Source organism: Belonocnema kinseyi, chromosome 6 (genome assembly GCF_010883055.1).
Source record: "Belonocnema kinseyi isolate 2016_QV_RU_SX_M_011 chromosome 6, B_treatae_v1, whole genome shotgun sequence".
Taxonomy (NCBI): Eukaryota; Metazoa; Arthropoda; class Insecta; order Hymenoptera; family Cynipidae; genus Belonocnema; species Belonocnema kinseyi.
The window spans coordinates 75,147,161-75,158,281 of record NC_046662.1 but is presented as its reverse complement, the minus strand read 5'-3'; the positions used below and the strand labels follow the sequence as shown (position 1 = coordinate 75,158,281).

At 29.2% G+C, this 11,121-nt stretch overlaps 1 protein-coding gene across 1 annotated transcript in view; it reads right to left on the bottom strand.

The window, feature by feature from the left end:
• The window catches only part of LOC117175238 (syntaxin-1A), a 133,661-nt gene that overhangs the window by 18,139 nt on the left and 104,401 nt on the right, over positions 1-11,121 (bottom strand). The window contains exons 3-4 of the mRNA XM_033364911.1: positions 3,472-3,546; positions 422-604 (exon numbers count right to left, since the gene is read on the bottom strand). Of these exons, the coding sequence (XP_033220802.1) occupies positions 422-604; positions 3,472-3,546 (258 nt within the window). The remainder of the gene's footprint in view (positions 1-421; positions 605-3,471; positions 3,547-11,121) is intronic.

Sequence of the window (11,121 nt, the reverse complement as noted above, 5' to 3'; positions counted from 1 at the left end):
AAATTGGGTAAAAATGATCGATTCAAGGTGTATTAGGAGAGTTTTCAAATTAAAGGTGGGGAGAATGGGCAAAAGGAGAAAAAAAAGAGATCAGGTAAAAAAGGGGACATATACTGTGATCCCTATGAACTAGAAAATCAGTCACCTGATAATATAATTTTATCAATTCCAAAACATAATTTATCTTTCACGAAAATTGAGATTATCCTTTTAACTATAATTGACCATTTAAAGGTTTTCATCTTCTAATAAAGGAAAATGACAGGTTTTGCTCGAACTGAGGAATTAAATGCACTTAGAAAGTAGTTTCAGCCAATTGAAAGACTTTTAGCCATGTCTTTGAAAAGAAAGGGGAACTTTTTTCTTTTGGAAATTTGGCAATTTGGCAATTGGGTAAATATTGTAAAATTAAGTGGCTTACTAATTTCCAGTTGTCGTTGTATCCTCCCCTTACACCGTTCCCTATAATCAGTCTGCGTCCGATTGTACTCTGTCATCACCTCGACGAATTTCCTAGACAACGTCGAGTGTTGCGTCTTACGTATCCTGAGATCCGCCGACGATTTGTTCGTGTGCTCCTCTTGCTCGATGTTTTGCTCTATTACTGCATTTCGAAAAAGGATAAGCTTACTTTTAATTCTATATTTCAAAAATTTAAGATTTTTAGTAACATTTCCTTTTTTAATTGATTTTTATTTCTTTCATTCAGAGTAGCAAAAATAGCGCGCTACGTGGGCTTATCACGCGTTTCTTATTTTGATTGTCCAATTGTTAAATTAAAATATATGCTTAAATTTGAAGTATTATAAAAGGCTACGTCTAGTCGTCCCGAAAAATTCGGAGAGTTGGAAAAGGCGATGGACTAGACGTCTTGAAAATTCTGGACGACTAGCTAAGCTCATGACAAATATTTGACTACTTCTGCCAAAATTCGGGACGACGAGACACTCCGAATATAAAATATGATATTAATAATCATAAATTAGAACAAATATTGAAATAGCTACATCAGAATTTATACCATTTGAATTTTTCCTTAAATTTTTAACTTTCATTTAAATATAAGACTTTATACCAGCAGGAATTAGAAGCAAAGAACAAAATTTGAAGTTAACGTGGGATTTTAACATTTATTTTAAAGAATTTTCTAATTAAACATTCGACATCTTCTTTAGATTTGAATGTTTATCATTAAAAATCATGAAATTGTGGACATCTTTTTGAAATAGGTATATCTTGAAGAGTTGCAATTGAAGATATTTTAATTGTTGATATGTATAATTTTAAATGATGTAGTTTTGAATTTCTTTTTTTTAATAGTTTAATTTTATTAAAATTTTTTTTTAGATGATTTTGGAAATCAAAAGTGAAGTTTTTAATTCTAAATCTTCTGAGCTGAAGCCATTTCGAATGTAAATCATAAAAATGATAGAAGTTTTAATGGTAAAACTTCAAATTTGTAAGTATAAATTGTCAAAATTAAAAACTCTTCAATTTTAAAGATATATATAAATTCTCAAATTTGAATGATTTTGGAAATAAAAACTAAAGTTTGTAATACTAAATCTTCTAAGCTGAAGAAATTTTGAATGTAAAGCATACAAATTATAGAAGTTTTAATGGTAAATTTAAAATTGGCAAAATTTGTAAATATAAATTGTCAAAATTAAAAACTGTTCAATTTTAAAGATATTTAAATGAAAATGTTCAAATCGGGATGATTTGGGAAATCAAAAGTAAAGTTTTTAATTCTAAATCTTCCAAGCTAAAGAAATGGGAAAAATATTTTAAAAAATGTAAAAAAATATAAATAAAATTGAGTAAAATACACAAATTATAGAAGTTTTAATGGTAAATGCCAAATTTGTAAATATAAATTGTGAACATTAAAAACTTTTCAATTTTAAAGATTTACAATGTAAAGTTCTATAATTTTGAAGAGTTATAATTAAAAGCTCTTTAATTTAAAGATATATAAATAAAATTTCTCAAATTTGCATGATTTTCGAAATCAAAAGTCAAGTGATTAACTCTAAATCTGCGAAATTTAAGAAATTCGTCATATAAGTCATCAAAATTACAGAATCTTAAATTGCCAACATTAAAAACTCTCAAGTTTTAATGATCTACAATTTTAGGTTCTATATAATTATGAATTTGTAAATTTAAAAACTCTTCAGTTTTAAAATATTAAAAATTTAAATTACTTTAAAGAGTTACAATTAAAAATTCCTAAATAATGAAAGCAATTTTCAAGGTTTATACCTTTAAGGTTTGTAATTGGAAGCATTTTGTTTAGTTTTCTAATTTTGAAGATTAACAATTGAATATTCTTGAATTTTAACGACATGCAATTAAAAATTTATATAATTTTGTAGATTTACAATTAAAGAGTCTTCAATATTAAAGATGCATACATACAAATTCTTAAACTTTCATGATTTTGGAAATCAAAAGTCAAGTGCTTAATTATAAATCTTTCAACTGAACAAAATTCGAATGTAAAGCATAAAAATTACAAAAATTGTAATTCTATAGCTAAAACTTGCATAATCTTTAATGTAAATTTTTTAACTTAAAACCTCCTCAAATCTAAAGATTTACAATTCAAAGTTCTACGATTTTAAATAATCACAATGGAAAAGACTTGAATTCTAAATACGTATAAATACAAATTTTCATGATATTGGAAATCAAAAGTCTAGTGTTTAATTCAAAATCTTTCAAATTGCAGAAATTTTGATAATAAAGCATCAAAATTACAGAATTTTTAATTGTAAAGCTGAAACTTAAATAATTTTTAAATGGAAAATTTCAAACTTAAAAAGTATTGACTTTTAAAGACTTACAATTTAAAGTTCTACAATTTAAAAAACTTACCATAGAAATTTTAAGGATTTGTAAATTAAAATTTTTTAATTTCAATGATTTGCAGTTTAAACTTCTCCAATTTTAAAGATGTTTAAATAAAATATCTTAAATTGTGATGATTGTGATGATTTTGAAGATCAAAAGTCAAGAATTTTCATTTCTAAATTGTCCAAAATTGATGACATTATAAAGGTCAATCATCAAAATTACACAATTTTTCATGGTAAAACTTTAAAATTGCAATTTATAAATAAATATAGGCAGAACCTAATAATAAACACATCTCCTAGACTTTGAAGAGTACAATTGAAAATTCTTGAATTTTGAAAATATAGAATTACAAATTACAAATGTTTTTTTGTTTTAAACTATTTCAATTTTGAAGACTTAAAATGGAAAATTCATGAATTTTAACGATTTTCAATGTACAATTCTCAAATATTAACTATTTTCAATAAGAAATATTTACAATTAAACAATCTTCAATATTTATGTAGTGATGCAGCTTTGAACATTTAAAATTAAAATGTATCCAATTTTACAGATTTAAAATTGCGAATTGAAGATTATATAATAATAATAATCATTTTGTATACGAACCTTTTAACTTGGCCCTAACTTTGTTCGCTGTTTTCTTAATATCAGCCATCAGATCTTCCAGTTCCATTTTGACCTCTGTAACCGAAAATAAGAAGGGAATAATTAGTTTTTTTTGCAAATATATATAATTTTTCACTTGAATCAAATATTAAAAAATTAAAAACTTCCAAGAATTAGTAGCAAAGCGTATTGCATGTTTTAGTGAAGAATATTGACGACAGAAATGTTGGATAAAATTAATAGAGAAGCGAGGTTGGTAATTATGCACTACAGTAATTAGGGCTTTTCACGTTCATTGTAAAGTGTGGCTAACTAAAGTAATGAAACAATTTCAAGCAGTCTCTGAATTTAATCATAATCAAGGGATTTTCCAGATTCATTTCCATACCTATGCTTTTACATCTGATAATTAAACGCTTCGTTCTTTCCTAGTTAATTAAAAACAACTAAATATAAGGATGAGAAAACAAATTATTTATTTGATGAATTAACTAATTCGTTAATTCCAATACTAAAAATTAGGTTTTGAGGAGTTTGATTTGAATTGTTTTTTTGGGAGAGTCTTTTTTTTCCTTTTTTCTAGATTTTATGTACTTGTTGTTTCTAAATAAGTGTTTTCTCACCATTTTAGTATCGACGAACCTCTAACCTGGAAACGATCGGTCACGCCGTGACATTCATTACCGCGAAAAGCACCTCGTGCGTCAGTCATATCCATCTACAATTTCACTCTCAAGCTTTTCAGCGAAAGCATCTGGCAATTTATGAATGGAATTTCATCTAGTGTCTTTTCCGTTCTTAAAATCCTCAACAATTTTTTAATTAAATTTTTAACACGCCCCTTTTTCTTTTTTAATTGAAAAACAAATTTATTCCAATATTTATATTCAACAACTATTATTCAAATTCATTTAAGAATCTATGGATCATTTCGTCAATTACATTGCCTTATTTTAACCCTCAAAAATGCATACGGGTCTCAAGAGGCCTGTCGGGTCACAATTTTCGAGTTACAAAGAGTTTTATATGAAGTATGCACTTGTGCATGGAAATTTCTTTAGGTGAAGTCTCAATACATAAAAACTAAGGTTTTCTGAAAATTCCATTTGTGGAGTGCTCCACAGAAACGTATATATTTTTTACTTACACAAAAAGACTAGCCGGGCCTCGTAGGCCCACTATTCATTGCAACATCAACTGTGAATACCGTGATGAAAAGAGTATTCATATCACTCATGTTTGCACGAAAAAACAGTTTTGATGAATAGATTTCAGTTTGTCATAGTTGTTGTGATAGTTGCAATGCTGGAATGCAGAAGGAATAAAAGTACAGATTATAAGTCTTTTTTATAACGCAACAAAAGGAGGCGTTGACACTCTTGACCAAATGTACCATTCATATATGGCTCAATGTAAAATGAATCAGTGGTCTCCCGCAATGTCTTTTAATTTAAAAAACGTCGCTTCAGTCGCAGCTTTTGTGATTCATCGCAATGTTACTGGAAAAAGCGAGCAACCAGTCGGTTCCACATGAAAACGTATCTTGGTAAATTTATCCGATCAACTAGTGTACCAGTAAATCAAGGCAAGAAGCAGTGTTGGCTTGAACGTTTGAGTACTTTTTATCGGCAGAACATGGATTTGGTTTTTAATAACAACGCATCATCAGAATCATCGCAGATCTCAACAGCTGAAACGAGTGCACCACCAGCAAAGAAATGCAGAATTCGATGTGCGTTGTGTCCGCCATCAAAAGATCGGAAAGTTAAGCAAGCATGTTCAGCATGCGATAAAAATGTGTGCAACAATCATTTGGCGAACACGATCAAGTGTCGAAACTGTGCAAAGCTGCCAACGTTGGACGAATCGGATAGTGAACGACTCTGAATTTTTCCAGTCCTTCTTACTATATAATATCTTTTTTCCGTCTTTTTTTCGCATTTGCGATTTTTAAAATTTTTATAATTTTAAATAATTAATTATAATTATGAACTTAATTATAATGTAATCATAAACGATTTTAGCTTGCCGTCATGTGGGTTAATAACAATAAAATTGAAATATTAGGGATGTTCATTACGTACAGTTCTCTCCAAAATAAAACAAAAGACTGATTGTTCATTGTTATATTTATTCTGTAAGAGAGACCGAAGCTTCGTAAAAAAAATGCGATTTGACTTTTAAGTGTTTATAATAATAATAATTATTTAATATTATTGCTTTATTATAAATATTTTGAAAAGGATTAAATATTTTAGAATTGCAAGGTAAAATATATAATGTAAATAATTGTAAAAGTTATTCTAGACTTCATAGTTCTAACCAAACAGTTGTATTTACAATCAAATAGTTAAACTTTTAAGTAGAACAGACGAATTTTTAACGGAATAATAACATTTTCAATCTACGAACATGAATCTTCAATCAAATGATTCAATTTTCAACCAAATAGTTGATAGATTATATATTCTCCAGCCAAAAAAACGCATTTTTTAGAATACAGTAGAATTTTCAACCAAGAATATTGATTCACAACCAAATTTTCTACAAAAAAGAACCAAAAAGACGACTTTTATATACCAAAAGTTGAATTTTCACTAAAAAAAGGCCAAGTGATTGGACTACTTTCTCCAAAATTAATTTTTCTTGTTGCCTTTCTGACTTGAACATTGACCTTGGTAAAAAATAAAACTATTTGGTTGAACATTCAAATATTTTGTAGAAAATTCGCTTTCAAAATGGAAAATGTATTTTTGATAGCAAATTAATTATTTTGATTGAATATTAAACTTATTGGTTAAAAATCCATGTATTTTGTTGAAAATTCATTTTTGGTAGAAAACTTATCTTCTTCGTTGAAAATTCAACTTTTTGCTTAAAAATTAAAGCATTTTCTTTCAAATGAGTCTGTATGAGTAGAAAATCCACATTTTGGGTGACAGTCTTTTTTCTTTATTGACTAAAAAATCTTTCTTAATTGAAAATTCGTCTTCTTGATTTGAAAATTCATCTTTTTTGGTTAAAAATGCAATTGCTTGGTTGTAAATACAGTGAAACTATTCTATAGCGCCGATTTTGGGGCTGACGGTGGCTAGGAACTAACTCATGATAGCTCGCTCCGCTTTTGTTTGTTCGCACCTGAGTGCTCGTCTGAGTGAAAACCGCAGAACCTGCGCAACGCCTGCTACACCCACATGCGTCACAGCGTCAATTCTCGGAAGGGCTATAGAAGGGAGGGCTATTGAATGTTTCCACTATAAATATGTGTTGGTTAAAGATCCAACCATTTTATTGAACATTCCTTGCTTTTTTCAGTACAACTGATTTAGAAAAATTAAAATATTCTCTTGGTCAAAATATCAACTATAAAAAGGGGCACGTGTTTCAAATTTTCAGAACAAAAATATACGTAATTTATGCCAGGCTCCTTATTCAGTTTGTACTCGTATCCACCGATGGTTGTCCCTAATGTTTTGTTATTAAGAAAAAAATCAGAAAATTTAGGTCCGCTGCGGAAGCTGGAGCACAATAAAGGAATGTGTAGGATCTCAAAAGCTTATATTATCGTCAGTGTCATAATCGATGGGTAAGTTAAGAATGCATTTTGGCGGCTTTCCAAGTAACCGAGGGAGCACGCGGTCAGATGCAATTTACTTTACCTCGAGGGTAGGATACACGGCGTGAAACAGAATTTGATCGCGCCATAACAGAGAATTAATCTTCAATATAACTGGTTCGGATTAACGGTTCATAAAATTCGAGTTCAACAAAAACGCGGGCAAAACGGTCCCATAAATCTCATCTCACAGAAAAGTCCGATATCGGGCTATAAATTAAAAGTCTTGGATTGAATTCACTAATTAAATTAAATTAAATTTCAAATAAACTAACCTTTTTTAAAAGTTAAAGTTGAAAAAATATCATTTTTATATAGAATATAATAATATAAAGTTTTGATTTACAGGGCTACCGCAAAAGTTTATTTCCGAAATTCCCTAATTTTTCCCTGATTTTCTCCTGGAACATTTTCAGATCAAAATTTAAAAATTGCAAATTTTTTATTTATTTTAAGCAAAAGGAAAAAGATTTATCTACATAAAAAGTTTCAATCAAATGGTCGAATGTTTAATAAACTAGCTAGTGAATTCGATCTCGAATGCTTTTACTTTGTTTGTATTTATATTTATACGGTGCTCATTTCACGAGCACTTTTCTTCCCGTTGGCAAATGTACTTGCTTCATCCTAGAGGAAGAATGAGTGATTTATTAAATAATAAACAAACTAAAATGTTTATTTTTATTATTTTAAAAATATAAACTTACAGGGATCATAGAACAAAAAGAGCTCAAAAAATGGAAAATTAGAGTAATTTTCTCACGAAAAAGGGGAAAATAGGGGAAAGATTAAACATTTAGTTTTATATGTCGAAAAGAACAAACAATCTTTTGATAAGAAACGTTAAATTTTTCAATAATTTTGTATGACTTCAGTAGAGAGAAGTGAAAATGCTTAAACGAATCGAATCGTTTGAGCTACAGAGGACAAGAATTTGAGGATCGAAATCCGAACTAAGTAAAGAAAAAATTTTAAAATCGGTTAATATCTTCTGTTCTCGTTTTTAAATTTACAATTAAAAATCTTTAAAATAAAAAACAATTCTGCCTTACTTAGAATTTTTTAAAATGTACAAACCCATGTTTTTTGGATTGATTCTCTTTCGTGGTGTTTATAACTTTCAAAAATCGCAACAGCAAAAATTAAATCCCAAAAACCCGGAATCACGACAAAAGTTTTTTTTCCGAAAAAGCAAAATGATAAAATGTTTTTTTGGTTACGCTGAATAAATTTCAGGTTCGACATATTCAACTTTTTCACAATGTGTACATATGACTCAATCAAAAAAACATGTTTTTGCACTTTTTTAAACAAATTCGAATTGAGCTTAAATTCATTTTTAAATTTCGTACTTTTTTATTACTATTTACTAGCTAAATCTGTAAACATAAAAAAGTTCGTCATTATTTTTGAACCAAAAGAAAATATTTTGAATTTGAAATCGTTAAATTTTAATGATTACATTTTTTTTCACTTTTGTCGAATGCCAAACTACCCCCCCCCCCACCCCCCAGCTCAAACGATTTGATTTATTTTAGCATTTTCACTACGCCCTACTCCTCAGTGCTCTTAGACTCAAATTAAAAATTGCTCATGTCAGAACATTTAATATTGCAGTTCATGAATTTGGAATATTCCATTTTTTAATCAGGTATTTAACTTTGTACATTTTAACTAAAAAGTGTTCACCTTCTAATACTTATTTAAAAAGTACTACATGTTTTGCAACTATTTCCAATTTATACTGTGTAACAACTTCTGTCTCCAGTTTTCACTTTTTCAACATGCTTAAAATGTTTCAGCTTCAAAACTTTTTAGATTATTTTTAATGGTTCAGCACTGGAAACATGTAAATTATTTATTCATGAATACTTTACTCAAGTGCTATAATCGCTTTAATTATTATCCAATAATGGCTACACTGAATAATTTCAGAGAATTTTTCGCACAATACAAATATTGTATTTTCAAATATCGTACATTTAAAGAGGAAAGGGGAAGTTTTTGAGAATAGGAAAAAAGGAGGAACTAAGAAAAAAAGGAGAAAACTGTACATCTTAAATTTACTAAGAATACAAAATTACAAAATAATATAAAAAAAACAAATTAAATACACTGACAAATAAGATAAATGAAATTTTGCATTTTAAATCGTAATTTTTCGATATAGAAAAGGGAAGGGGGAGTTCTATCACACCCTATACCTTTTCCAACTTTATAATTTTTAAATAAAAATTGTCAGAATTATTTTACTTCAAAATTTATGATCGAAGAGAATTTTCAATTCATGTATCAGATTCAAATTATGTTGACGAAAAAAGTTTTTCTGTTTAAAACAGACGTTTCAAGTATTATAAATGACCATAGGTACCATACTCTTCAATTAAATGTACCAATATTTAGGTCAATCGATTCATCTAGAATCAACGCATCTTTGCTATTCTCACTTCGACTTTTAATTATGAGAATGAGACAATTTTTACTATAAAAATCGATTTTTAATATAATATAAATGGCCATAACTTCCTTACTCTTAAAAAAATTATTGATATTATTAGTCAATCAATTCATCCCGAACCAAGGATTCTTTTATATTCTTGTAACAACTTTGAACTATGTTAATGAAAAAAGCTTTACTATGAAAAACCGACTATTTAAATGTTTTAAAGTGTTAAAAAATACGCAATAAATATTTCTAGAAATATTTCGGTCAGTTTCAAGATATTAGTGGTGCAAATAAGTCTGCGCGCACATGGGCAATTTCTTAAAACATAACCATACTTAAATTTCCAAGCCGAAAAGACCAAGTTTTTAAAATACAAATAATTGAATCCATAACCAACGTAGATTAATTTTCAACCAAGCAGTTGCATTTTTATACAGGGTGTCTAAAAAGTCCCGAGACGGTTGGATATTTCCTCAGGTAAAATATTTTTCAAAAAAGTGAAGGTCATTCCTGAAGTAAATTTCAACGAGGAATTTAATGGTGACCTTCATATTGACCTTGAAGTTGACCTTCATGTCTTTTTGAAGGTCAACTTTGTTTTTTAAAGTGGAAACATCCTTTTTTTACATCTGCAATCGTTAGAGTGGAAAATTCTACGTTCAGGTACGTACCCAAGTCATAGGTCAATTGTAACGTTCAAGGTCAGTTAGAGGTTATTTGAAATTAACAAAGTTTTCCGAGAGTTCAGTGCAATTCCTGAAGTAAATTTCAACGAGAAATTCATTGATGAGCTCTGTATCTTGGTACAATTTGGTTTCTGAGAAGCTCTTTATATGCACGGGCATTGAGATTACCATCGATGAAGAAAGGGCCTATCAATGTATCATTCAAGATATCGGCTCAAACATTAATCTTTTGTGGATATTGTGTGTGACTCTCCAACATCCAATCAGGATTTGTGTGGGACCAATATCTACAATTTTGCCTGTTAACTTCACCTTTTAAAGTGAAAGTAGATTCATCTGAAAATACTGTATTGTACAAGAAAAGAGGATCTCTATCAATTCTGTCCATCATAATTTCACAAAATTCCACCCGACGATCAGGATCGTCTTCATTGAGCTCTTGTACCAGGTGAACTTTATAAGGATAGAAATTAATGTTTTTTAAAATATGTCGCACTGTCTCAGGAGCAACATCACGCTCATCACTAGCTCGACGTAAATTAAGGTGTGGGTTTTCAATAAATGCTTGGGCTATGTTCATCTACATCTCCTCAGATCCTGCAGATTTTGGCCGACCAGTTCTCTGAAGGTCCTTGATAGATCCATTATTCATAAAGCGCCTTACAGTTCTTTCAATTGTTGATTTTGAGACAGGATTTAACCCTTCTCCATTACGAAAAGTGCGATTAAAAAGCATACGAACTTGATCATAAGATCGAATTCGATCTCCCCAACCACGCATCATTAATACAGATATCCTCTCTCGTTCCGAAAGTTTAGGTTGCGCCATAATAATCTTTTAGCGAAAGATAGTAAGTATGTACTCGTAATACGTAAATTTAGTTTCGATTCGTAATATTCGT